The following is a 27,448-nucleotide window of genomic DNA, read 5'->3' on the forward strand; positions in this document are numbered from 1 at the left end:
CGATGGTAAAAAAAGCGGAACTCTCTGAGCGTTGTGCAAAAGCTACACTTTCACAGGAAAACAAATGTTCAGATGAGGTTGAGGGGAAAGTTGTCGAAAAGAAGGCTGTGTATAAAAATAATAAAGGTACAAAGTTTGGAAAAAAGAAATCAGACTACACTGACAGACGAAAAACAGAGGTCACTGAACAAAAGAAATCTAGTAATATGATTTGTTATCGATGTGGTAGTTACTCACATTCTGCAGGGTATGAGAGATGTCCAGCCAGATCTGCAAAGTGTTTAGAATGTAGTTTAATTGGACACTTCTCTAGAGTTTGCAGACGCAAATCAAAGAAAAAGTCCAAAGGCAAAGTTGCTTGTTTACAAGAGGAGGAGGAAGGAAGTTCCTCCAATTCCAGTGACAATGAGGCACAGATTAATTGTGTTCAGAAAAAGAAGGTTGTACTAAATATTACGGGTAGTTCTTCATCTAAACCATTGTGTCATGTCTCCTTAGGAGGTATCACTGTACAATTGGCAGCAGATTCTGGGTCCCCCTTTACTATCATTTCACAAGATGTGTGGAAAAAACTGTTTGTTGAGAATATTGGGGAGTGGTTGGAACCTAATGATGAGTCCGCTGAAAGTTTTACAGGAGAAAAAAACGATATGTTAGGTTTCAGATCTTTAGTTTTTCGCTTTAACGAAAGACAGTCGATAGGAAAACTGTATATAGCTAAGGAAGGACCATCAGTGTTGGGGTGGAAAGATCAAAAGTTGTTAAACATCATTCTCAACCCTAACAGCAAGGAACACGTTTTAGTGTCTTGTGAAGCCGAAGACACCAAGAAATGGGTGCTACAAGAATTTCCAGAAGTATTTGCGGGTGGCATGGGAAAATTGAAAGGTTTTACTCATAAAATTAGTCTGACAGAGGGTGCAATTCCTAAAATCCATAAGGCGAGAAATATTCCCTTTATTGTTAGGGAAGAGGTTAAAGGGGAATCGGAAAAGATGTTAACAAACAGTGTTATTGAACCGGTAGAAGCTGCTGAGTGGGTTTCTCCCTTTCTCGTAAGCCCGCAAATCCAATGGCAAGGCCCGCTTATGTTTGGACTTAAGATATTTTAACAACAATATTTTGGTTGACCAATTTCCTCTGCCCAGGATTGATGAAATGCTATCCCTCACACACAATGCCACATATTTTTCCACGTTGGATCTGTCTGCTGCTTATCATCAAGTAGTATTGGAAAAAGACAGCAGGCAATTCACTACATTCTGCACGCCTTTTGGGTGCTATAGATTTAAACGAATGCCGTTTGGGTTGGCATCAGCCACTCCAGATTTTCAGAGGCTGATGTCCAATCTGTTTGGTCACGTTCGTGAGGTCTTATTCTTTCAAGACGACATTTTAATTATGGGGAAGGATAGGGCACATCATGACCGTGTTCTAAGAGAAGTAGTCTCCATTCTTAGAGATAATGGTTTAATTGCTGAAAGTAGCAAGTGCAAGTTTGCTGAAAAATCTATCACTTATTTGGGCCACAACATTTGTGGTTCTGGCATTAAGCCCAAGAGTAGTTTAGTAGAGGCCATACTCCACGCACCTGCTCCAAAGTCAAAAGACGAGCTGCGGTCTTTTCTGGGCTTGGCAGAATTTTATTCGAAATTTGTCAATAATTTTTCACAGAAAACGTTTGACATGCGCTCATTAATGAAGAACAAAGTTACATTTGTATGGAGTGATGCATGCCAAAAGTCTTTCAATACTATTAAATAATCTATTGCCAATGCACCCACGTTACAGGGATTTGATCCTTTTGCTAATACGATTGTAACAACTGACGCCAGTGGCACTGGTCTTTGTGGTGCGTTGTCACAAATTGCTGAACATGGTAAGGAAGTTATCATAGCTTTTGCTTCCCGCTCTCTGTCTCCCACTGAAGTGAAGTACTCGGTGATTGAGCGGGAGGCATTAGCATGCGTATGGGCCACGGAACATTTCAGGAAATTTATTTGGGGGAAAAAGTTTACCTTAAGATCTGACCACAAGCCTCTTACGAAATTACTCACCACCGAGGGTCTTTCAAGGGCATCAGCAAGAATTGCTAGGATGTCAATGAGACTTCAAGATTTCGTTTATGATGTGCAGTATGTTCCTGGAGCTAAGAATGTGATTTGCAGATTTTCTTACCCATGAAGGAAGTTGATCCTGATTCTTGGTCCGATTTTTGTGTTGCTGGAGTTTTTAGCGATACTGTTGGATTACGCAAGAATGATTGGAATGAAGAATATTTGAAAGATTAAATTCTGTCAACTGTTAAAGATAGGATCACTATGGGATGGTCCAACCAGTGCAAGTTTGATCCCAAGCTTAGAGCATTTTGGGAAGTTCTTGACTAATTGAGTTTAGATGGTGATTTTGTGTGTAGAGGTGGAAAAATTATACCTCCCTCAGGTATACGTAACAGAATTGTAATCGTAGGTCATGAAGGACATCCTGAAGAAATATTAAAGCTTTATATTGGTGGCCCAGAATTGATTTAGACATAGAGAGATTTGTACAAGCTTGTGTCCATTGTGAAAGTTCTGATAAGGCTCTTAAAACACTTAATCCGCCCATGTCATCTCTTGGTTGTCCAAATTTGCCTTGGGAAAGTGTTGCATTAGACATTATGGGGCCTATAATGTGGCAAGATGGTGTTACTAAATACATATTGGTCCTTGTTGATTTGTTTTCCAGGTGGCTTGAAATTGAGGTGGTCACTAAAGTTGACACTAATAGCGTAATCAATTTCCTGGAGAAATGTTTTTTAAGAGAGGGTTTTCCAGCATCCATTTTGACCGACAATGGAGTTAAATTCAAGTCAGATTTGATGAAAGAATTCATGAACAAGACTGGTATTGAACAGAAGTTTACGGCATTGTATCATCCCAGGGAAAATTCAGTTGTGGAAAGAGTTAATAGAGTGTTGAAGAGGGTTTTACAGTTTGCAAAAAAAGGAAACATGAATTGGGATGATGAACTCAACAAATGGATCTGGTCATACAGGATTACTGTTCATGACACTGTTGGTGAGTGTCCGTTTGGTTTGATGCGGGGGAGGTTTCCCCATTGCAAAATTAACCCGGGATGGTTAGGGAGAAGCAGGAAATATGAATGGGATTCTGAACTAGTCAGGGAATCCATGTTGGATTCTTAAAACAAAAATAAGCTTTATTTTGATGCTAAACATTCTACCAAAGAAGTACTTATTAAAGTCGGACAATTGGTAATAGTTAAATCTGGAAAGAAGACCGGTAAAGTCCAGTCCAAGTTTTCAGATCCGCGAACAGTTATTAAAGTCATGAGAAATACGGTTGAACTTGATGATGGTACGGTACATCATTTGAGTCGCATTGCTTTATGTGGTGACACTAGTGTTAAAAAAAAATGTGTGTTGGAAGGGAAGAAAGAGTATTGGTGGATGGATGTTTTACCATCTTTTGGAAGAGGCAATGAGATGAGGATAAGTACTGATCCATGTGACCAAACTTTAAATACTGATCCATGTGATCAAACTTCTCAATTGAATGATCTTCCACTAGTCGCACAAGGTTCAAATGGTGGAGTGAATGGTGAAGATCTCCAAGGGAAAGAGTGTGGTGGTAGTCAGCTTGGTTTGAATTCTAAAGAGATTCCTTCCCATAATCATCCTGCGGTTGAGGAATCTTGTGTGCAGAGTGGACTTGTCTCTAAGGACAATACAGTGGGAGATACATCTAGCAAGTGTGGGAGACGTATTATTATGCCAAAGAAATTTGATGATTATGTCCGTTTTTAATTGTCCTTAATGTTTTCTTATTGTTTATTTAATTTGTATTAAGAGGGGGGGGGTGTAGTGATTGTATATTTCTTTAAGATACTCACTGTAGAATTATAGGGATGTATTAAGAATGTTGTAGTTGTAGGTGACTCTAAGAATGTTATGATTCACTTGTTCAGCAGTTCCCCACAGAGCTGCATGCATCTTTGTACCGAGGTTAGTTAATAAATCCAGAGATATACTTTTTATTCATAAGTGTCTGCTTTACACTGATTCATCTGTAAAGTGCATTACTACAGGCATCTACCATAACCACAGCATACCTTACCTTTTCAGGCAGCCACAAAAACGGACCAATGAAATCTAAACCAACCTTCTCCCATACATGAGCAGCAGTACTCACATGTTCCTGTTTCAATGTTCCCAAACCCACTTTTAAACGTTTTTCTGCTTCCTTACAGACATGATAGTCCATGACCCAACCTTCAACCTGTTCGTCCATGGCTGGTAAATAAAAGGTGCTTTCCTTCCAGTGGTGTGAGGGTACTTTGAGCCACAACCCTCTGACACCTTAAGACTAGGCAACACAGTTCAAACTCACAAGTAGAATTCCAACTGCAACAAGAATGTAAACCAGTGAGTCAGACACAGGAATTCTAGCAGGTCATAAACAGTCTACTGGAAGACAAGCCTTTACAACAGTAGCCTTTTTATTGCCTAAATGAACTATTCCAGTGAGGAAAAGCTTAGTAAAAGCTTCCCCCCTTACCTCTATGTATGGAGGTGACATGTAAATGGATTACTTTGAAATATCAACTCAAATGAAGATTTTTGTCTCTATTCTGTGGAAAAGAAGTGTAATGGCTTCCCTGCGTGTTGTCTGGAACATTCTATGTTTGCGACTTCAGTGAGTATTCCTACGATGCAGAGCTGGATTTACAAATAAGTAATAGTTCCTTTTCGATGTTTTAATAGGTTTTAGGAGCGCATATTTCTTGGTCTAAGAAGAGCAACTGAGACTTGCACAACTCTTGCAAAATAGTCTAGAGCTAGCTAGCTTTTTTTTGTCAAGTTTTTATAGTTTTCAATTTAGAATACAGTGTGAGAAAACAAACACTTGATACACTTCCTTCTTGAGGTTCATTAGCTATTTCACGCATACAGTATTCACCAGTGTAGAAGCGACCAAGGGAAGGGTAACAAACATTTTGCTTATGGTAATCCGATCCAAACTGAACATCTCAGAATATTAGAGAAAAACCTAAGAGAAGAGACTGAAGAAGAGAAAAAACACTCAGATCAACCCACCTCCCTATTTTAAATTCTGCTGGTTTTTTTCGCAGTGTAACTTTTATGCACCTTTAGAACTTTCATTGGACATGGTCTACTCAAGGTTGCAGGTTGCGCTAGCAAGATTCTGGTCACTTATATTATTTTTGTCATAGGTGTACTCCGCAGGTCGTTCTTTTCACCCTTTTTGTGCCCAAAATCCCCTCCCCCACAAAGTTGGTTGGTTTATGTATTTATCTACCGGTTAGTTCTAGTGCATCTTTCACACTAAGGGGACCGACTGTTAAATTGTTTCTTTGGAAACTGAAGTGTGTACGTTTATTTATTAAATTTGAGGCTTGTCATTTCCAATGTGAAAGCGAACATTTGAAAACCTATTTTGTTCTTCTGTGATCACAAGAAGAAAAGTTGTATATTTGTCCTTCTTTTTTCCACTCCCAGGTCCTCCATCTTGAGTGAAGTTTCCACACGGTCCCGCTCCAAGCTGCCGTCGGGGAAGACCGTGGTGTTACTGGGTGAGTCATGAGCCGGCACTGTCTGTGTTCTATTTTAATCTAAAGGGGCTTCTTTGTCATGGTGTGAGTAATGGTGCCACCTGCCACTCGGGCGGGGTTCTTATCCTTGCACCTCAGGCTTCCAGGTTTGGGTGGGGGAGGTGTAAATGCCACTGCGTCTGATATCTAGCTCCCACCGCGCCAGTGGCATAACAAAAGCTTAGAGGGCCCCCCTGCAAGGTGTGATGAAGGGGCCCTGCTCAACTACATGCAATCTATGTCCCTCATCTATCACCTTTGCAAGGACTATCAGAACCGCACAACATATAGACACTTTCAGCAGAACTATTCCCAGATTATACAAATCTGCAGCGTGTGGATTGGGACTGTGATGTGCGTCAAGTGGAAAAACGCCTATAGGCTGCACACACTAAATGGCATTGACAAGATGGGTGGTAAACTGAGGAGTAGGTATGTTACTGATACAAGAAAGAGAGGCATCTTCGATAAATTACTATTGTTCTTAGTGTATGCAATGCTTGTACTGGTAGAGAGGAAATCAGAATATCTAAAAAGATCTTTTACTTAAGTGAGGAAATGGCAGAGCCAGAAAACAAACAAGTTTATACAAGAATGAAAATCATTCAATCAGGAAGCTTATGTAGTGCACACACAAAAAGCACTAAGCGATGAGTACTGACAAGCTCAATACTTTGTTTCAGGATTTGGGGACATGGTAACCTGAAACCGTAAGGCTTTTTATTAAATCATAATCACGTGTTTGAAGATGATGGTGCCTCTGTCTGAGGCAGCCAGTCTATCTAATAGGCAAAAGTCTAAACCCTCGTTTAGTTTGTCCATTTATTACCAAAGACAGATGTGTAGAACAGCAGAGAGAAGATGGAGGGAGATAGAATTTGAGGAAAATAGGGCTTGCTGTAGAAAGCATCTGCAGCTCCATTCGCAACAGGAAAAGGAAAAAGCTGTATTATACTACTACTATAATGGAAGCCATTACATCGTGCTGCTAGGGGGTTCAGTTAGCTTACTCATCCATCAGGCCTCTTCCTGAGGGCGTGGCCTTCACAGAGTTTGGTAACAGGGACTCTTTCCTTTCAAAACAAGATCATTATAATCCAGCACAAAATATGAATAATCTCTAGTCAGGAACTCAAATGTTTTCTCCTTATTTCACTGGCTGAGGCACTGTTGAGTCCTTAACCAGCAGCATGTTGTGTTATCTGTTCCTGATATGGCAAGGAGCTGTGGTCTCACAATAGATTAAAACAGCAATTGTGACTCCCCACATTAAAAAAAGGTGGTCTCCCCATGGATGACAGGCAATTTTGACCATGTTCTTATTTGCCGGTCTCAGCCAAGTGTCGGAGGGAGTGGTACATGAAATGATCCAGAAGCATGTTTGTAAGTTTTACTTATTCAGTGAATGTTAATTAGGATTTCAACTGGGGCATAGTACAGAGACAGTCATTTTTTTGCTTGAACCTGTCCGTGTCCTATGATTCAATAGATCACTCTGTTCTTCTGGAAAGGGAGAATTTTTCCCTATGGATTTGAGGCACAAAGCTTGGCTGTAATCAGCTTTAGAGTGGGTTTAGTGATTAAGATAATTATCCCATGGTGAGGGAGCTTTGTTTTTGCGCTACCACAAGATTCTGCAGTTTATCAATTGCTTTTTAACGGGTATATGGCTGACTTTCAACTGGACTAGACTTTCAGCACTAAATAGATGACACCCAAATAAGGGTTCATCTGGAGGAAGGTAGTTGCCAGGCTCTGTTCCCACATTCTTACAGGCTCACAGAGATTGTGGCCTCTCGGTGGCAACTTTTAATCCTGGAATCATTACCTTCATCCAAGAGCCTTCATCAGCAACCACACTAAGCACAGAATTAGCTGTTGTTTTGCACATGCCTTCTTGTCAGTAAGCGGAATACAGCAAATGCCTTTAAGAAAACTCTGATCACTTGAGCATGCGTGAAAACTTAAAAAGGAGTTTAGCTCCAACTGTCAGTGTTCCACAGTGTTTAGTTGCAGTACAGAACCTCTCCAGCTCTTCTAAGCACCCTCAATTGTCCTTCTGCTCACCACTCCTTGCCTACCCCTTAGTGTGTACTCTTCCACTCTTCTAGATTTCTTAGTCTTTCAGTTCCAAATGGTCCTCTTTGCTTTTTCAGTGCCATTATGCTATTTTGTTTACTCGCCGACTATATTCAGCGCACGTCAGACAGATACCTTTATTACCAGGCATTTTCAGATCAGAATTTCAACAAGCAGTGCATCAATCCAGGCTTCTGGTTTCTTTGCCATCGCTGCCTAGTCTGCAGCTGGTCAACTCTACTGCTGAGTACCATTTCACTCCAGAACCATTTGTAGTGGCAAGTTCGAAGACCAATCTTGAAAGGCAGAAATTAGACTGCCATCATCCTGAGGCATGGTGCTCCCTCTTGTAAGATAGGACGCATGCACCATTTTAGAGTGAGGGTGGTTGTGTTCCATCCCCTCATGTCTGACAATAGAGAGAGAGAGTAAATAACAGCTTCTTGTGGGGATGAGAGTAAGTAAACCAGCTTTCAGTGGTGGAAAAATGGAAATATCACAAAATGGAGTGGCTATTTCATCTTAATCTCTGTTTTCTTGGCCGGAGTTCCTTATGGCAGCATCATGAACCATCTCTATCGTTAAGATCCTAAATGGCTATACTGACCATCAACTCTCTTTAGGTCCCAAAATTAGAACAGAAGTGAAAAGTTTAGTCCAGACCAGCCCGAAATCTTGTTCCGTTCTTGGGCTTAATGAATAGGGCTGCATTTATGAGGGTTAACATTTTATTTTGTATGGTCTATGATAATGTCCTTCATGACACGATAACTGCTGGACAGATTTAACCTGTTCCAGATGGCTCAAGACCAAGCATTGTGATTGATTTACAGAGTGAAGAAAGCAGAATATGCTGTGCTTTGTGGAATTATATTATATCTGGCCCATAGTGCTACTTATTACAAAGGTCATTTGTGCCTTAAAAAGTAATCAGAAGATGCTGCCCCAGAAGACAGTTGTGATATTCAGCTCCAATGAGACCTATCTCGCTGAGATACTGTAAAAGGCATTCCAGTGGAGCCTTCTTTGCCATCTTTGTGGTTTCCCTATGTTACATATTGCCTTCCGAAAACTGGGCAACTGAGAAACCGCTTAAAACCCACCATTTTTAGAAGTTGTATAGCTAAGGATGAGTTTCGGCTCTACCGGGTAATGCTGTTCTTTGTACAGTGGCCACTACTCTACATACATGCACATTCTCCATAATAGAAAACCAGAATGTTAATCTATATTTGTAGTAGGACATGCTCAGTTTTCTCCTTTGTGTTGTACTCCTCTGCAAGTATACCCTTCCTGTTGCTACTCTACCCATTTGTATATTTTCCTACTAATATTCTCCCTCATGTGGCCTTCTCTTTTTACTCTCTCCTATACATCTTCCCTGTCCTATGGTTTTCAACTCCCTTTCTCTGTCTTTTGTCTCACCCTCTCTTGCATGCTTTTTTTGTCATCTCTCCTCCACTGGGTTGTTTGTCTTTTCTCTCTTCCATATTACTCGTCTCTGTGTAACTTGTTTTCCTCTCTCACCTTTCCCTCTCTTTCTCATGTCTCTTTATCATCACTGCTACCTTTTCCTATCAGTTAATTATTGATTTTATATATAAATATGTATTTTTATTACCTCTTTCACTCTTGCTCAGCTAAATCTCACTCAATCAATCAAATCAATCAAATCATCTTTATTCGGTTTCCGTTTTTGAAAAACCATAAAAGTACAAAATACAGTAAACATTTAAAAAAAGAAACGTTGAATTCATTCAGTACTAAAATCATACTTAAAAAGAAACATTTTACTGACAGAATACTTTTTAAATGAGAAGATCGTTATTATTTTGTAAATTCAAACGATGTCTAAGACATAGTTTTAAGTACTGTGCCACTGATTTTGTCATTGTTATTTTCCAGAAATTGTAGTGCCAGGTAGGCAGGGCGGCATCTGCGAATTTTCATAACTTTCAGTACAGGCAATATCCACCTCCTGCGTAATGGGACATAGAATTTGCAAAAGAAAAGAACGTGAATTGTGGACTGCGAAGATGTTGAATCACAGGGACATACTGATGTAGTTTGTGTCCAAACATTCTGGGTGGGGAATAAAACCATGTAGTGATAAAGGTTAAACCTAAAGCGAGTAAGAAGTAGTTTTTCAAATTGTGACAGATCGTATTGCAAGTATGGTTGAATGGTTGGGACCAACTGTATTAATAGGCAATGTTGGACTGTTGGCTTTCCTATTTCATTCAGCATCCGAAGTTGGGAAAGATGCGACAGACAGAGAGTTTTTAGTTCTTTTTTTGTTATATCTGTTACTGACAGTGGTTCATCAAAAAAATTTTGGAGACCAATATCTGAGAGAAAGGATTTTACATATCCCAGCCATCTTATCTTTATCATGTTCTCTAGTTTCATGCAGTCTTGGATTATTGCTCTTGTGAGCTGACACTCGTCCGTAACCCATATTCTGCGCCATAACATGATAGGCTGGATCTTGATGATATCAGAGATATGGTCCACCCCAATTTCCAGATGGCATCCAAATGTTGTAGTACTCTTTGGAACTGCCAATAAGAATTTTAAAAAAGAGTTTTCAACTATCTGTAGTTGGTCGACGTTTGTTATTCCCCAGACTCCTGCACCGAAGGTGGCTGTGCTAATGCATTTAGCATTGTAGATTTTTATCATCTCCGTGGGTTTTTTTTTGCCCAGTCGAAGAGAAAAAGCTTTTAGAGCGCCAACTGTTCTTATCAGAGATAACTTTCGGGATGTAAGTGCTTCTTTCCAGTTAAACGCCTCGTCGATGGTGATACCTAAATAGGGGTAAGTTTTAGTTCTTTCAAGGGGCAGGTTGTCCACATAAATTTTCTTCACTTTACTCCCCTTGATGCCAGCATACATCACGAAGGTTTTCTTTATATTCACTTTTAAGTTTAGATTAGTCATGAAGGTACAGTAGTTGTTTAATGCCCGTTGAAGCTGGACCGGAGTTCGTGCGAGAATTACCGCGTCGTCGGCATATAATAGTGCTGGAATCTGCCGACGGCCAGCTTCTGGGAGGTCTTTTACGCCCTGTAGCATTGCAACTTCAAGACCGTTGGTATAAAGCGTGAATAAAAAAGGAGCCAGCACGCACCCTTGTCTGACCCCCTTCTGTATTGGAAAGCTGTTTGTTAATTGACCAGCTGTCCCAAATCGTACCTTTCCCTTGGCTCCAGTGTATAGTTCACGCAGAAAGTCGATTATTGGTGTTTCGATCCCCATTTGCAGCATTATTGCACAAAGTTTCGAATGTTCCACACAGTCGAATGCTGCAGTAAGGTCGACGTAAACCATATGTAGGCAAGATTTTTTTACTGTTACATATTTGCCAGCCAATAAAGTTAAATTTAGAACTTGATCCACGGTGCTCAGACCTTCCCTAAACCCGTATTGTAGGTCTGAGAGTACTCCGTGTTCCTTTGACCACTCCTGGAGTCGGTCAAGCAGTATCCTCCCTGCCATCTTTCCGACTGAGTCCAGGAGGGAGATGGGACGGTAACAAGACGGGTTATCTCTACTGCCCTTTTTAAAAATGGGCACTAGGATCGATGTTGACCAGGAATTAGGAAGTTCGGTATCCATTGCTGCGTTTAGTACTTTTGTTAGGAGGGGAGACCATAAATCTGGTAAAAATTTGTAAAGGTCCATGGGAACCGAATCGGGTCCAGGTGCTTTACCGTTTTTTGCGATCTTTATTGCTTTCTCTGTTTCATTAATGGTAAACTGTATTTCTATTGGGTATTTCACCGGTGGAAGAGGGGCAGGCGAAATTAAATCCCCGGATTTGTCCTCTCCGAAGACCCCTGAGAAGTGTTGCACCCAGTCCTCCGCGTTTATAGCTACGTCCAAGGAAGGACCGTCGTTATTTTCTGTTAGAAAAGGACTCTTGACTATTTTCCAAAAGGCTGTGCTATCTTTTAAGGTGCTGCTGTTTAACAGTTGGGTAGAGAGGTTTGCTCGTAACTCCATTTTTCTTTGTTTGATTGCCAGCGTATAAGATTTTCTTAGTTTAATTACCTCTTCTCTGTTTCTTCCTTTTTTTGCTAGGGCTTTCTTGAGTTCAGAGTAAGCCTTTGTGCAATTAGTGTTGAACCATCCTTTTCTTGGTACGTTGTTTCGTTTGCTGGATTTAGTTAGTTCGTTACTTATGGCTTTCACTATTACCTGATAACTTTTCATGATCTCTGTGGGAGCTGACAAAGAGTCCAGGCATTTATCAATTTCATTCCTGCATTTTTTAATTATTCTTGCAGTGGTTGATTCGTGATCTACATTGCCCCACTTGAGAGTGTAGCCATTTAGTCTGTCTAATGTTAAAGCTTCCTGTTGAAGTAGGCCGGGGTAGGCATTAGCTGTGTCGTTTCGATGGTCGGGTTCTAGGTACGTCAATCTGAGTGGAAAGTGGTCGCTGAGTGCGTTACCGTCCACTTCAAAGGACTTTATACGTGTGGCTTTGTTGTTGAAGACTAAAATGTAGTCTATTAACGTTTCAGCACCTCTTCCGTGAAAGGTTGAAATAAATTGGGTTATAGGCGTCTTTATCAGGTTCGCGAACCCTATGTCTAACTCAAACATAATAGCCTGCATGTTGGTGCCTTCCACCGTATGGACGAAATGAGTTAGTGGGTTCTCTTGTTCATCTGTGATCCCGCAGGTAGAGGTATTGCTTCTATTGCATATATGAAGGTTAAAGTCTCCTCCCCAGATTAATGAGTGTGAGACTTTAGCGTATTTTATTTTCAAGTCATTTACTGCCTCAGAGATTTCGCTTAAAACTTTGATCAGTTCCGTCGGCGTCAAGTTATTGTAGAAATTGATGATGGTGTAGACCTCTTGATTTATTCCTTTAATATTAATGATCTGATAGTTCTGATGGAGTAATGCAGGCGTTATTTCAGGGCACGGCCAAAGATTAGAAATCTATGTAGTTAGACCGCCTTTGCTTCTCCCTGAGTTTGTTTTTATTGCTTGGGAGAAGTATGTTCTAAATCCCACGAGGTGGATTGAGTCGTTGAGCCATGTATCTTGAAGACAGATTAGGTCGTTTGAATTGACCAATTCTAAGAAACTTTTTTCGAGATGTTTAGTTGCTAGTCCCGCCACTTTCCAGAATAACATATTCCTGTCGCGGATTTTACTCGTGTTGACAGGTGACGTCGGCTGGACAATGGTTACTTCTTCCGATGGTATGAGAGAAAGGTCGAGGTTCAAGGGTGATGTATTTATTTGCTTGTTTGGGGCGGGTTGTGCCGAGATTGAAGATCTAGTAAGTTCCTCAAGTCGGCGTTGAGACTCTTGTTCCTGTTTTGCCATGATTTGGGTTTTTGTTTTTTCTATGAGATCGTATGGTCTATGTTTTGACTTGCTAGAAGCATTGTTGGGCGTCTTGCTCTTTGAGTAGTTAACTGGGGAGATTGAGTAGGCTCTAGTGTTTAACCGAAAAGTCGGGATGTAATTCTGTGATGATGGTCAGTCTACCATATCTAGGCAACTGTAACTATTAAAAGTTGGTATTCCGGTCCAGGGTTCCCTGTGGGAGGGTTGGGGTGCCCTCCTACCATAGTTCTTCCAGTCGCCCTGGTGTCTATAGTCGTGCCTCCATTCTCCTTGATGCCAGTTTCTTTGATTGTATTCGTGGCCCCAATCTTCCTGGTTCCAGTTGTTTGTTCCATGATCAGGTCGGTTCCAGGACCAGTTTGAGTGCCGAGTAGGGTCCTCAAAACGGTGGGCTTGTCGGGGATAAATCTCACTCATATAACTATCATTTAATTACTTCATTACTACCTCTTCTCTATACCTGTCTCTTTATATCATGCATGTCCCTTTATCAACTTGCTATCTCTCCCCCTGCTCTCTTTCTAACGTGTCTCTGTATCGCCATGCTCTCTCCTATCTCCCCAGCCTCTCTGTTCTTTCTCATCTGTACCTGTCTCTTAATTTACCCTAATCTCACTCCCCACTGTCTCTTTGTCACCTGTCTCTTGATCATGTCCACCATCACTTCGCCCCTACCTATCGCTCTCTGCTGCCCCATTCACACCTGCTGTTGCTTAATTTCCTCTTTTAGCTTGTCCCTTTCTCACCTCTCTTTTTCCAACCTGTACGTCTTTCTCATCCCTCTCTTTTGTGACTACTAATGCTCTTTCGAGGCTATTGCTTTCTTGGCTGTCTCTTTATAGCCTCTCTCATCTGCCACCCTTTTTACCTCTCTCGTCTGACTTTCACCTCTCCATCTCGATCGAATGCCTGTCTCCTCTACTCTTCAGTCCTATTTTCACTTCTCTCTCTTAATCACTTTCTATCTCACTCACCTGTGTGTCTTTTAAGCTGTCTCTTTCCCATATGCCTCTATATCTTTATCACTTCTCACACAAATCTCTCCTTCCATACCTCTTATCTATGTTTAACTTATCTCCCTCCCAACAACTGGCTGTCTCTTTTTCAGCTGTTTTTCTTTCTTACTGTTCTGGCTATATCACTTCTCTCCCCTTCTCTCAATAACTGTCTTTTGCTTGTCTTCTATCTCTCACATCTGTCTCCTCCACACATTTATCCTCAGTTGTCATTTATAACATGGCTGTCTCTTTATCAACCCCATCCCACTCACTCTGTCTCTCTTTCTCTCTCTCAGCTATGACTTTTCTTCCCGCAGTCTCTTTTGTACCTTTTTAACTGGCCTCCCCTGTATCTCTCCCCATGGTGTTTCACCTGTCTATCGCTCAACCACCTGTCTTTTCTCTGTCTCTCTAACCTGTTCCTTTCTCACATGCCTGCTTCTTTATCTCCCCTCCACTCTAATTCTCTGACTGCTGTCTCGAGTCTATTTCTGTCTCGCACCTGTCTCTTCTCTCATCTTCCTTTTCCTCACCTCTCCCACCTTTCCAGCTTTCTGTAACCTGTTCTTTATTACCTCTCACTAATTGTTGCACTTCTCTCGCTCTCCCTCTCACCTGTGCCTTAGAAGTGCTTGCTTTTACTCTTTTGCCATTCTTCTTCCCTGTATTGTCTTTTCCCTCTCTCACCCTGGGCTCTCCTTCCTCACTGGCACGAAGAGACATGGAGGCCTGTTTACCCAGGGGTGCCCCCTCTGCCAACATTGTTTCATTTTGCTTGTGTTTTACTGTGCTGAGATATCCCCCGTACAACAGGCTTCCGCGAGGCAGCAGCTGCTGTGTTTTTTCCTGAAGCCCTTGCGAGAAGGCTTTGGAAGTAGATGGGGGGGCCCCTCCAGAGTAAAGGCTCCTGGGGGGCCCTCCGCCCTGCGTGGGCTGCGGGGGCCTGTGTTACGCCCCTGCACCGCGCCCTTTATTATCCCAGTGCTCTGGCTCCATTATAGTTACACTCTCGCCGGTGTAACAATCATTGCTAGAGTCCTTCTTGCAACATCTCTTATCTTATGTGTTGTATTTACACGGACTGATCGTGCTTCTTGCACGTTGCATTTATACTTACTTACCATGTGTGGCTTCCAAGAAAGTCTTTTCACCAGAAGCCATCGCACGCCCTAAGATACAATGTACTCTTGAATGGGAGCTGTCAGGGCCGGTCCTAGGCCTTCTGAGGCCCCGGGCGAAAGGGAAGATGCGAGGCCCCCCTAATTGCATATTGCGTCACAAGAAGTGACATCACAGAAAGCGACATCGCAGTACTATTGATCTTATTTGGCATCACTGAAGCTAACTAATGTGGATATCAGTAACATGGACAAAAAGTAGAGGGGATTGAAAACAGGTGAGCAAATATCAATTTATTATAAAAAGTAGATAAAATGAAATATTGCAATCAAACAAGGTTGAGAGAATGAACACAATGCTTGTTGCAAAATGCAGTGAGGTCACAAACTCCAAACCAAATCGCTTGTAACCACGAAAATGCTTTGAACATCTGGCCCATGAAATGCTTTGAACATCTGGCCCATGGCTCTTCTAGCTGACAAGTTAAAACTTTTTGATTCTGCTGGTTTTAGTTTGAAAGTGAAAATTTCATAGATTGGTCCAAAGATCGCCGACCTTGCACCAGGAAGCCCAGCACCTACAACAGTGGTTACTCAGGATCAAGCACGTTGCCCATTGGGCTCAAAGGGCTTCAGCATCTTTTTAATTGAGATTTTTCAAACAAAATGTACAGGCACAGTATAGAAGAAAGAGGAGCAATTGCATAGTGGGGTATGAGGACTGTGAGACGGAAAAGCATGCTTTGCTATCAAGTTGTAGAGTCAAGGTACCATCATGACGGAACATAACATAGTAACATTTAATCTTAGTATCCTACGTCATAGGTGCTTGAGATGAGTAAGGAGCTATAAGAGGACTGGCGAGTGTTGAAGCGCCGAGAATTCTAGAGGAGGCCACCTCACCTACCAGTAGTGAACAGCAATGTAGAGCAGACTTTTTGTGCAGTGGCGAGCGTTACTATTACGTAATCTATAAGGGTGTGTGATATACCGACCTTGGAAGGATAAAAGTGTTAGCTTGCCTAGGCACGATTTACGTGTAGGAACCGCAGGTAAAAACCGATGTCAGGAGTGAGCATCTGATTTACTGACACATCTTGCCAGTAACGCATAAAGAGCATCTTCTGGTCTATGCCGTACTTCAGGACTAGAGGATAAAATGCGTTTTGAAGCAATATGGTTGAGATGTGATAGCATGGCCATCGAAATGATCACTGCAAGAAGTCACTCAGCACCACCATAGCACCACTCAGCACCACCACAGCACCACTCAGCACCACCACAGCATCACTCAGCGCCACCCCAGCATCACTCAGCGCCACCCCAGCATCACTCAGCGCCACCCCAGCATCACTCAGCACCACCACAGCACCACTCAGCATCGCCACATCATCACTCAGCGCTACCCCAGCATCACTCAGCACCACCACATTATCACTCAGCACCACCACATTATCACTCAGCACCACCACATTATCACTCAGCACCACCACATTACCACTCAGCACCACCACATTACCACTCAGCACCACCACAGCACCACTCAGCACCACCACAGCACCACTCAGCATCACCACAGCACCACTAAGCACCACCACAGCAGCACTCAGCACCACCACAGCAGCACTCAGCACCACCACAGCATCACTCAGCACCACCACAGCATCACTCAGCGCCACCACAGCATCACTCAGCACCACCACAGCATCACTCAGCGCAACCACAGCATCACTCCGCACCACAACAGCATCACTCAGCGCCACCACAGCATCACTCAGCGCCACCACAGCATCACTCAGCGCCAGTACAGCATCACTCAGCGCAACCACAGCATCACTCAGCGCAACCACAGCATCACTCTGGAACACTACAGCATCACTCTGGAACACCACAGCATCACTATGCGCTACCACAGCATCATTATGTGCCACCACAGCATCACTCAGGGCCTCCACAGCATCACTCAGGGCCTCCACAGCATCACTCAGGGCCTCCACGGCATCACTCAGCGCCTCCACAGCATCACTCAGCTCCTCCACAGCATCACTCAGCGCCTCCACAGCATCACTCAGCGCCTCCACAGCATCACTCAGCGCCCCCACAGCATCACTTAGCGCCTCCACAGCATCACAGCATCACTCAGCGCCTCCACAGCATCACTCAGCGACTCCACAGCATCACTCAGCGCCTCCACAGCATCACTCAGCGCCCCCACAGCATCACTCAGCGCCTCCACAGCATCACTCAGCGCCTCCACAGCATCACTCAGCGCCTCCACAGCATCACTCACGGCCTCCACAGCATCACTCACAGCCTCCACAGAATCACTCAGGGCCACCACAGCATCACCCAGGGGCACCACAACATCACTATGCGCTACCATAGCATCACTGAAAGCCACAGCATCACTCGTCGCCACCACAACATCACTCCGCGCCATCACAGCATCAATCTGTGCAACCATTCAACAACAACTGGTTCAAATATATTCTCTCAATGTTTCAAGCTTTATTACAAATGTCACAAAACGATGTTAATATTTCACTTCTGTTCTTGGATTTTCGTCGCAATAAAATACACTGAACATAATCTTTAAAAAAGTTATTTACAAAAGTTTAATCTATTGCCATTATAAATTACAATCACTTTTATTTAAGTATTAATTAATAAAAAAAATATAAAGCCATTGTTATTTGTAATATCAATACATCTAAGTCACGTAAATACAAAACATATTGCATTACAAATGCTATAGGTGTCACATTTGCGAAAGTTATAACTATTGGCATTGTAAATGACAAAGCTATTAATTTAGCTATTTTCAAAACCAACACATAAATAAAAAAATTGTCATTTACAAGACCAATAGCTCAAACTTTCCAAATGCGAGACCTCTTGCATTGCAAATGCTTGTTTAAAAGGTCCACTATACTTAAACGGCAAGGTGCTGTTGCATTCTACTAGTAATTTATGAACATGGTTTCCACTGCAACTGATTTTGCTTCACTGACTTTTTCACGTCTCTGCTTCCTGCCCAATAGCCACCATGGCTACAATGCCCACATTACAAAGATGATAATGTATCACCAATATAAGAATGAGTCCTGCTTAAAACGTACACTCTTTCTGGCTTTCTGAAACAGACACAGAAGGCTACAAGGCCCAGGGAAGGGGGCCCCCACACTATGACCTTGCAGCTCGATCCAGTGCTATGAGGCCCTGGGACGGGGCCCCCCCTCCCCTGGGCCTTCAAACATTAACAAGGCACTTCCCAAGACACTGAGCTCATCAGAGTGCAACAAAAAAAAAACCTCAGCTGCAGGGGTGTGCTTCAATTGTAGCTGTACCTAGCTTAGATGGCAACGAGAACATTAAATATATTTTCGTTTTGTATGTAATACTGCCCCCCTGTGTCAAATCAGTACAAGTCAAATATTGCTTCTGCATAAATGAATTGCGTTTAATTTATCGAGCTAGGAGTAATGTTATTGCTAAAGATACGAGACACTGCCCTACCAAGATTCGAAGTATAACAAAAGCCAGTTGATCTGGCTGCTCCCTCCTCCCCTCACCCACCTCCTCTTACCTGTGTCCGGCTGGTGCTCGAAAGAAACAAAGGGGCCTCTGTGTTGCCTGGATACAAAATGCACAAACAGAGCCGAGAATGGCCGGTACTTAACCGAGGCACTGCCGGGGGCCCTGTAGTGAGCTGTGACCTTTCACAGGGGCGCGAGGCCCCCTGTGTTTTGCTGAGCGCGAGGCCCTGGGCGGCTGCCCACACTGCCCATGCCTAGTGCCGGCCCTGGGAGCTGTCATAGTTTGAAATAACCAGGGATACCAAGGGGTGCAATGGGGACTTGGAATTGGCTTGTATTTCGTTGTATTATTGTGGGAACCATGCCACCTACAAGCTTCATGCATAGTACTGTGTAATGAACTAGCAAAACTCGTTCTGCCTCCGAGTTCCATTAAAAATGGCTTGATCTCCCTTTTGAATATCCACCTGGGACGGGTAATAAATAACATGTTTGGAAGCTAAAATTGGCATCTCGGTGATCTTTTATTTATCTTCGTTACAGAAGGGGTTTGTGTCTGTGAGCCTTGGCCTTCACTTTGGTAAACATCTTTTGAGCCGCCTATGAATCGTATGTTCAACTATTAATAAACATAATGCTAAGAATGTGGCCTAACGGATAGGGCTGTCGACCTCGGAGCTGGAGGACCGGGTTTGAGCTTCGGTAGGGGCGCTCAACATTCTGTGATTCTGGGTAAATCACTTAATCTCCCTGTGCCTAACATGAATGTGTCCGTCTGTAACGTAACTGGTGCTCATGTAAAGCGCTCGGATACCTCCGGGTGTAGTAAGCGCGCTATAAAACTCTTACAAAAAAAAATGCTAACAATATCAACTGGTGTCAGCCTGCAGGCCGTACCTACTCTCGCCCCTTTTCCAGAAACAGTTAAATGCTAATGCACATTACGTTGAACATATTTTTTAACTATATACACTTTCAAATTTAAGAATAAGCTAACAAAGCATACATTTAGAAGGCAAGATTTTCTGTAGTTATATTTTGAATTCAAATTGCAAGTGCTGTCTTGCAAGACCTTAAGTTACCTTTCATGGACCTTAGAATCCGCCTACTGCTTACTATTGGTTGGCTTCATTCTCACTGTCATTTGCGTACTTATTCATCAGCTTCTATAGGCTTCCATCGTTGTGCATTTGTCCCTCCTCTGGAACACGGACACATTACTTGTGAATTTCATCTGCTCATTTTTCAGGTGCTATTTTCTGCTTTTTGTTTAAGCACTCTACGAAAGTGTGTGTGTTTTCAAATTGTCTCTCTCGTTTACTTCTCCCCCTCAGTGTTCCTCCACCCTTCCCATCTATTAGCCTGCTTGCGCCAGCCTTTCCCAACTACCCTCCGTTGTGCTTCTGCTTGCCTGCAACCCCTCTTGCTAACCTGTCAGTTTCCCTGTGGTTGCAGCCAGCCACTCCTGTCTGTTCATGTGGTTGACCCTGCACTTCCCACCCACTCTCCATTGTTCGTGTGGTTGCCCTTTCCACTCCCATACACTCTCCCTTGTTAGTGTAGTAGCCCTCAGCCCCTCACGGCTATCGTAATCTATCCTCTGTCCGTGTGTCCCACCGCCCCCCCTTTACCTGTTCTTACTCCCCCCCCCAAAAAGTGGGGTTTCACAAAGGGGGCTTGGGGCAGGGGTCTCCCCCCCCAAAACAAGGAAAAAACGCATCTGTTTCCGTCGTTTTATGTTTAAGAAGAAAAAAGATGTGGAGGCAATCGGCATCGTTAGAGGAAACAATGACCCTTCTGCTTCCTCTTTACGACGTAAAACGCAAATCTGAAGTGCTTGGAGTGGAGAGGACGTGGAGAGGTAAGGGGGAATGAGGGGGTGGTGTCGCGCAGGGGGAAACTTTTAGGGTTCATTTTAAGGATAAATTTGTAGGGATCGGAGATATCCTTTTACATGATAATGCCATTATCATGCATGGTTTAACAACGAAAATCGTTGTAAAAGTATGCGTGTTAAAGGCATTTTTCATGGTAAAGAATATGCGTGGTTATGGCATTCGCGTTGTAACGCACGCGTGATAAAGGCATGCGCTGCAACGGAACGCGTTGTAACGTCATACAACCTTACAAAGACGTCTTTACAATGCCTGCCTTAACAACAAAAGTTTTTACTATGAGTATGCGTTTACGACGGAAGCCTTTATAACAAATTTTGTTGTTAAAGCATAAATGGTATAGGCATAGTTGTAGTAAAAAAATAAGGTAAAGTATTATGCTTAAGTGTGTGTGTGTGTGTGTATATATGTATATATAGATCTATGTGTGTGTCTGTATATATAGGGTGGCAAGGATATTTTTTAGGGTTTCGAGTGGGTATGGGTCTTTGGGTGGTAAGTGTTATTTTAGGGTTTAGGGTGGGTATGGATTTTTAGGTTGTGAGGGTGCACTGACATCTTTTTAGGTCTCGGCTAGAAGCGAGCGAAGCTCGCTCTCGCCAAAGACCTATAGTTAGCGTGTCAGCTTTCCAGGAGGACAGCACTGGCCGCGCGCGCGATTTGTTAAGGTCACGCGCACGAGAACGTGCTCGCGGCCAGGTGCTGTCCTCCTCGAAAGCTGTCTCCCTTCCCCGTGCAGGGCGGGCCGCCGCGCTGCCTGCGGCGACCCGGAAGCATTGCCGGCCAAACCGGAAGTAGGTGCTGTCCTGCAGAGCACCGCTTTTCAACTCTCTGCTCCTCATTGCCGGAGACGGCTTTTTTTTTTTTTTTTCGTCCAGCCACTTCCTGCTCCTAGGCTGCTCCGGGAGCGGGGATTACTCTTTATATGAGTTCGAGGCATGTGGGCTGCTAAATTCATATCTTAGCATTAGATCGCCGCCTAGTGTTGGGCTCGGATGATTGCACATTGTTGTCCTGGAAGAGTCTTCGAAGTATCCTGAGATAGGTGGCTCCTCCCCTGGACTACAGTGCGCATGGGCATCGGCTCCATCCCCAGATTGTTTTTTTCCGCCATTGGGTTCGGATGTGGTCTCGACGTCTTACTGTCGGAACCAAGAAAAACTAACTTTTAGCGGCCAAAAGGCCTCGATTTTCTTGCGTCGGTATTGTCTGCGCACGGTCTCGAGTCTTCCGTCTCTTGGAGCCGGAATAAGCGGAGTTTTCTTCGCTCTCGGAACTTTGAGGCCTTCTCATCGCGACACGACTGCAAGCCTTTTCGGACATGGAGCGGAGCCCGTTTAAGTACTGCCCGCTCTGTGGGTCCAAGTACCCACACATCGATCTACACCCCGTGTGTAACAAATGCCTTTCGCCTGACCACGACGACGGCAAGTGCAAGTTGTGTGCACAGTTCCGCTCAAAGAAGACTCTCAAGCTTCGGCGCGCGATGCGCATGGAAGCTAAACAAGCGGCCCCGGATCCGGAGAACATCTTCGGCGACCAAGACGAAGAGGACCAGGGTCATCATCTCCAAATCTCCCCACCCGAGACGGAGGTCGAGGCGGATCCGGGAGACGACGACGGAGTCGCGGGTCAAGGCCTTGAATACGTCGACGAGGTAGGAGACGACGATGAGATTTATGGGGCCGCGGCAGACAGCTCAGGGGACGAGCTCTGCCCCGAAGGTTACGAGGATACCGACCGGGACACGGGATCGCCTGTCGGCCTTACCCAAGACCCGTTGCCGCAAGCCACAGCCCCGCCTTCGGGCCCGGCCACGGACTTACTTGCTGGGCAGACTGTTTCGAAACCGAAACCGAAACCATCGGGATCGACAACACCTAAAATGGCCGACCCGAAAACGAAACCGAAAGTTAAGGACTCGAGTGTCCCTAAGATGGCTACCGTGCCGGTGAAAGCGACGGTGCCCGCTACCCCATCGACTCCGTCGACCTCCGGTCCGCAGAAGTCGAAGAAATCCGTCGATTCCGATGCTGCGAAATCGAAACCGACGCCAGAGGAGGGGTCCTCCAAGAAAGATGGTCGGCACGGGTCAGCGGCTACGACGCCGTCAAAACCCGCCAAAGTCGGCTCCAAGGAGGCTACGCAGGCACACGGAAAGAAGTCTGTGCCCCGAACGCAGGAATCGGAGGCGGTAAAGACAGGATCCGCGCCCAAAGCGCACAAGGCCCACAAGGACGTCGGATCCGAGGGGAAAATCAGACCATCCTCGTCAGCGCCGACACAAACTGTGAGTGTGCCGTCCCCCATAGCCGAATCGCTGAAAAGAATCAGGGAGAAGGCCTTTGCCCCGTCGGCTCCGATACCATCAACGCAGCCGCGAAAAGACACTCCAGAGAAGCCGTCTGGGAAACTTCTCTTTATTTTGCCGCCGAAGGAGGCGCCAAAAGCATTTTCAACCAAATCGGCACCGAAACAGGTGATTTCTTCACCGACTGGCCCACTTCCACGTCAGGTACTCGAATCCGAGGACGATTCGGAGCATTTCATCGACGCTGACACAGGCAAACTGACCCTCTATAAGAGGAAAATCACTTCAGAGCCGGTGGACCCCTATGTCATCCCACTAAAGAAGAAGAGGGTGCCCCTTGACGCCTCAGGCCTCACGGAACCAATCCAGCCTCCTCCGAGACGGAGCCCTACACCCTCCCCAGAACACTCTGCGGGTGAGGGGTATGATGAGGACGAGCAGTACAATTTCCCAATCAATGAACCTGATGTGCAACCGGATTCATATGATGACACTGGTGACCAGAACACCCAAGGTGCGGGGCAGGACCCGCAGCCTTTTAATGCACGGGCATCCCCGACTGAGGATTCAGCAGGCTTTCATGCACTACTCGAAAGGGCGGCAGCCAATCACGATGTGGACATGCATGCCGACCCTGTTGAGGAAGACTTCCTTTTTGACACTTTTTCAGTCTCTGAAAGGACAGTAAAGACACTGCCTATGCTTAAAGGAGTCCTCAAGCATGCTGGGGACATATTTAAGGAGCCTACGAGAGCGAGAGTGGTCAACCCTCGCATTGAAAAAAAGTACAGACCTGCTCCTGGAGACCCCGCATACATTCGGGGACAATTGCCACTGGACTCTCTTGTGGTCGCCAATGCCAGGAAACGTGCCAACTCCCAGACTACGGGTGAAGCTCCTCCCCCGGATAAGGAATCCAAAGTGCTAGAGGCAGGGGGCAAAAGAGTAGCTGCACAGGCATCAAACTTTTGGCGCATCGCCAATACACAGGCACTCTTGGCGCGTTACGATAGGGCGCACTACGACACCCTAGAACAGATTGTACAACACCTGCCTCCACAGTTCCAAGAGGGCACCAAACTGCTTATTGAGGAAGGAAAGCTAATCTCAAACGCAGCCATCAAGTGTGCACTTGACGCTGCGGACACAGCTGCTAGAGCTATCAACACTAGCGTTATGCTGAGACGACAAGCGTGGCTCCGCATCTCAGGGTTTAAACCGGATATTCAGACAACAATTCTTAATCAGCCAGTCAATCCTGATAGTCTGTTTGGTCCGGATGTTGACACCACCCTAGAGAAAATAAAGAAAGACACAGAAACTGCTAAGTCTATGGGGGCCCTACAGTCACAACAGTTTCGTGGCAGCAATTTTCGTCGCTCAGGTGCACGTGGAGTCACCAGAGGACAAATGGGTCAACAATCCCAGTTCTCAAAAGGTGGGGCACAATCCTCCTTCACTAAACAGAACAAGGGAGGTTACAGGAATAACAGCAACAGAGGTCGCGGCAGAGGAAACAACAGCTCCCGCACCTCTACTCCAAGCAAACAGTGACTCTCTGTCACTGCCCCCCGACCACCTAACACCTGTCGGGGGGAGACTGCAGCAGTTCCTGCCCGTCTGGAGAAACATCACCACAGACAGGTGGGTGCGACAACTAGTCCAGTATGGTTATTGCCTAGAGTTGAAGTCCACTCCACCCAACATCCCGCCAAGGCAACGGCCTATGTCCGCAGAGCACTTGCTCTTATTGCAGCAGGAAGTAGTGGTGATGCTGCAAAAGGGAGCAATCGAGCTCGTGCCGGTGGGGGAGGAAGGCACAGGGGTATATTCCCTGTACTTCCTTATTCCAAAGAAGGACGGATCTCTCAGGCCCATTCTAGATCTACGTCCCCTCAACCTGTACATACTATCAGAACATTTCCACATGCTTACACTGCAGCAGATTCTCCCCTTGCTAAACCAGGGAGACTTCTTAGCAACCTTAGATCTCAAGGATGCTTATTTCCACATTCCGCTCCACCCGTCACACAGGAAATACCTCAGGTTCACTATTCAAGGCAGGCACTACCAGTTCAAAGTCCTACCCTTCGGAGTCACAACAGCCCCGAGGGTGTTCACCAAGTGTCTAGCGACAGTAGCGGCGCACCTCAGGAGGCAGAACATCCATGTCTACCCCTACCTAGACGACTGGCTCGTGCAAGCCAAGTCAGAGCAACAGTGCGCCGCAGACATGTCGACTACAATTCACCTTCTTCACGATCTGGGTTTCTCCCTGAACTACCCAAAATCGCATCTTCAGCCGGCGCATGTCCGGCAGTTCCTAGGTGCAACTATCAACACCCTGACGGCCATGGCTCAGCCAAACCAAGTCAGGATAAACAGCATGCAGGCTCTGATCCAAAAGTTCAGGCCACAACACTCGCTTCCAGCGAGAGTGTTCATGCAGTTGATAGGCATGATGGCCTCCTGCATCTTCATAGTCCCTCACGCACGGCTACATATGCGCCCGCTCCAGGAGTGCTTAGCGAATCAGTGGACACAGGCTCGTGGGCAATTGACAGACCTAGTGTTGGTTACCAGTCGGGCATACGACTCTCTGCATTGGTGGACTCCACACAACCTTTGCAAGGGCCGACTGTTCCAAGAGCCCGTGCCGCAGATTGTCCTGACAACGGACGCATCTCTCCAGGGATGGGGAGCTCATGTGCTCACTTACACAGTGCAGGGACTATGGACGACGCAGCAACAAAAGATGCACATCAACTATCTGGAACTGATGGCAATCTTCATGGCGCTCAAGTCCTTCATTGTACATCTGTGCAACAAAGTCGTGCTAGTCCGGACGGACAACATGACCGCGATGTACTACATTCAAAAGCAGAGAGGCACCCACTCGCCACAGCTGTCTCATCTGGCTCAGAGCATGTGGAAGTGGGCCATTCAGAGGAACATTTTCCTCATGGCAGAACACCTCCCAGGAAAGGACAATCAGATGGCGGATCTGCTCAGCAGATACAGCCATCAAATGCACGAGTGGGAGATACACCCATCTGTTCTCCACCCGTACTTCCAGCAGTGGGGTCATCCGGAGATAGACCTGTTTGCCACAAAGGAGAACGCAAAATGCCAACTCTTTGCCGCCAGGTTCCCTCACCCACAGTCGCAGGGGAATGCGATATGGATGAACTGGTCAGGCAAATTTGCGTACGCTTTTCCGCCAGCCCCTCTAATACCGCTGGTCGCAAGAAAGCTAAGGCAGCACGAGATGACTCTCATCCTGGTTGCTCCAACGTGGGCGCGCCAGGCTTGGTACACCACGTTCCTCGAACTCTCAGTGGTGCCGCATCAAAGACTGCGCCTCACGCCCAGTCTTTTGACGCAGAACCATGGAGACATTCAGCATCCAGATCCACAACAGCTCAACCTGGCGATCTGGCTCCTGAAGTCCTAGAGTTTGGATACCTTAACCTACCTCCGGAGTGCATGCACATCATCAAGGAGGCGAGGAAACCAACTACTAGAGCATGCTATGCTGCAAAGTGGAAGCGTTTTGTCGTTTACTGTACAGCCAATGACATCAACCCGCTAGATGCATCTATCCCCAACATCATCTGCTATCTGTTGCATCCTTACAAGTGCAATCTAGCGTACACTTCCATTCGGATACATCTATCCGCCATAGCGGCTTATCTCCAGAACAGGCAGCACCTCTCTGTCTTCAGAGTGCCTGCCATTAAAGCCTTCCTTGAAGGTCTGAAACGAGTCATTCCCCCAAGAACACCGCCAGCTCCGGTGTGGAACCTCAATGTCGTTCTCACCAGACTGATGGGACCGCCATTTGAGCCACTGCACTCGTGTGAACTCCAGTTCCTTACGTGGAAAGTAGCTTTCCTTGTAGCTATTACGTCTCTGAGGCGTGTCAGTGAGCTGCAGGCGCTCACAATCCAAGAGCCATTCATTCAAATCCATCCAAATAGGGTAGTGCTACGCACTAACCCCAAATTCCTTCCGAAGGTGGTGTCACAGTTTCATCTAAACCAAACTATTGACTTACCAGCATTCTTTCAAAACCCGCAAACGGTGGCGGAAAGAATGCTCCATACCTTAGATGTACGGAGGGCGTTGATGTACTACATAGACAGAACACAACCCTTTAGAAAAACAAAACAACTCTTTGTTGCCTTCGCACCACAACACAAAGGCAACCCGATTTCCAAAGCAGGGATAGCCAGATGGATTGTTAAATGCATCCAGATATGTTATCAAAAAGCCAAGCGCACTTTAACAATACCCCCCAGAGCGCACTCCACACGCAAACTGGGGGCATCCATGGCTTTCCTAGGGAACATTCCTTTAGAGGATATTTGCAGAGCAGCCACGTGGGTTACACCACACACCTTTACTAAACACTACTGTGTTGATGTGCATTCCAAGCAGCAAGCTGCTGTAGGACAGGCTGTTCTGAAGACACTTTTTCAGGTTTCTGCAGCTGGCACGGGCAACCGCCGCTGATGGAGGGACT

General features: G+C 45.2%; 1 protein-coding gene across 1 annotated transcript in view; it reads left to right on the top strand.

Moving 5' to 3' along the window:
* The window catches only part of DYNC1LI1 (dynein cytoplasmic 1 light intermediate chain 1), a 528,072-nt gene that overhangs the window by 37,340 nt on the left and 463,284 nt on the right, over window positions 1-27,448 (top strand). Inside the window, exon 2 of the mRNA XM_078663930.1 lies at window positions 5,522-5,595. Coding sequence (XP_078520056.1) covers window positions 5,522-5,595 — 74 coding nt within the window. The remainder of the gene's footprint in view (window positions 1-5,521; window positions 5,596-27,448) is intronic.

Source organism: Lissotriton helveticus, chromosome 10, assembly GCF_964261635.1.
Source record: "Lissotriton helveticus chromosome 10, aLisHel1.1, whole genome shotgun sequence".
In the NCBI taxonomy this organism is placed as follows: Eukaryota; Metazoa; Chordata; class Amphibia; order Caudata; family Salamandridae; genus Lissotriton; species Lissotriton helveticus.